The 1,902-nt window shown below is 45.3% G+C and overlaps 1 protein-coding gene across 1 annotated transcript; it reads left to right on the top strand.

Annotated features, from left to right (window-relative positions):
* Positions 1 to 322: 322 nt before the first annotated feature.
* Positions 323 to 1,651, top strand: LOC147884030 (ylmG homolog protein 2, chloroplastic-like). The gene is made up of 3 exons (XM_087399059.1): positions 323 to 616; positions 998 to 1,194; positions 1,328 to 1,651. The coding sequence occupies exons 1-3, from the start codon at positions 365 to 367 to the stop codon at positions 1,569 to 1,571; spliced, it is 693 nt and encodes a 230-aa protein (XP_087255185.1). The 5' UTR covers positions 323 to 364; the 3' UTR covers positions 1,572 to 1,651.
* The last annotated feature ends 251 nt before the right edge of the window (positions 1,652 to 1,902 follow it).

Here is a 1,902-nt window from a genome sequence, read left to right as displayed (position 1 = left end):
TGTACATGGACCAAAAAGGACAAGCAAAGGGAACCAAGGCGCGACTAAACGTAAGCCGACGAAGCCATGGACGAGAGCCGGGAAGGATTTACAGAGGTTGCGACTCCTCGATCTGCATGCATGCAAAACAGACGAAGGGCAGTAAAGGCAGCATTCAATCCAACAGACGGCTTCCACGTGGACGATTGGCACTTAAACACGCGGACGTCTGGAGAGCCAATCCCCCAAGGACAAATAATTAAAAATTTTACAAATTTCAAAAATTCTTAATTTTAAGGCGTCGCTAAGGATATCCCGGGGGCATGCCATAGTTCTACTCAAAGGGAACTCTCTTGTTGTTGCAAGAGCTAAGAAGCTCCTGGCTATGGCGCCTCTGTCTGCACCACAGAGACACAAGACTCCCTTAAAACTTCACAAGCCTCTTCCCACCCTCATTCAGCTTCGTGGGTTCTCCACAGATTTTCATGGCTTCCTCTCCTCCATCGCCAACCTTCACTCCCTGCTTTGCAACGCCTTCGACCTTTGCTCCCACTCCTTGGCTTCCACCTTTCGAGATGCTCTCCACAACCACCCCCTCCTTTTCCGCTTCCTCCCCCCCCTTCTTTTTCCTCGCCAGGTTTCATTTTCCTACTTATTTTTCCTTGTTGATTCATTTCTAGTCCACAATATCTTCCTTTGACTAGATGAGCGGTCGATTTCTTCGAGTTGCCGTGCTTAATGTCGACTCGCTGCGACCTAGAAGAAGAGGCGGTAGTATGAGCAAGGAAGTGAGCCTTAGAAATTTCGTTCGGTTTGGGAAGCTCATCTGTATTTCACAGTCTGCTTTTCGTTCCCTTCATCATTGAATTTAGTGTAGAGGAGGTCGATTTTAGTGTAGCTGCTTCGTTTTCTGTTCAGTAACCTTTCCACGTCTTCCTGCGGACGGCTCTGCACACTAGATTCCCGTTGTATATTTTGACATGCTTGAGAATTGGAAGTAATTTTCTGCTCTCTGCAGGCTTCTTATGGGAGCAGACGACGACATAAACTAGCAGATTACAATTTCGCTGCGGTGCTTCCGGGCGATTCAATGGCAGCAGTTGCGTTGTCGAATGGGGTTTTCAACTTTTTGAACATCTATAACAATCTATTGATCGTAAGGCTCATATTAACATGGTTTCCGAACTCTCCTGCTGCTATTGTGAACCCCTTAAGGTGCGGATTAGGCTGCTTACATCTTGTCAATGCATTCTTCGAGTCCTGATGTCTGTAAATTGGCGACATCTTCTTGTAGACACATGGATTGTAGGGGAACAAAATAAGGATAATGGGTTCTCTGCTTTTGCAGCACAATTTGTGATCCGTACCTCAGCATTTTCCGAGGCATCATTCCTCCTCTTGGGGGAACGCTTGATTTGTCTCCAATACTGGCCTTTTTTGTTCTTAATGCCTTCACCAACACGGCAGCTGCACTTCCAGCTGAGCTACCATCTGCTCCACTTGGTCAAGCTGCAAGCTTGACAATGACACAGAAGGCATGGCTCAAGAGGCAGACCGCATCATTGGAGAGGGAAAACCAGATTAGAAATTAAACTCTTCCAATGCCAGCCCAGATCTGGTTCTGAAAGGCTGATTGTATCTAAATTTTTTATTAAATTAAGAATTTCATTGCGTCTCTGTTTTTTTGGGGGCTTTGTTCTGCATATTCTTGTGGGGTTCGGAAAGAATGGAAAATCGTTTGATTGCTGGCTGTTGACTTCAAATGTAGAGCTTAACAAGACACAGCTTTCTGTTCAAAAAGTTTTGGACATAGATTCTCTAGTAAAAGATATTATCATTTCAATTTCTAGAGGTTCTTCTAGGAATCTCGGTGTGTGTTTGCAAGTTTTGGAGTGGTCCAAGGAACATGAGAGCCTAGCTCAA

Source organism: Dipteris shenzhenensis, chromosome 27 (genome assembly GCF_047967505.1).
Source record: "Dipteris shenzhenensis isolate YYH24624 ecotype China chromosome 27, Dip_SZ_1.0, whole genome shotgun sequence".
Classification (NCBI taxonomy): Eukaryota; Viridiplantae; Streptophyta; class Polypodiopsida; order Gleicheniales; family Dipteridaceae; genus Dipteris; species Dipteris shenzhenensis.
This window is presented reverse-complemented; position numbering and strand designations above follow the sequence as displayed.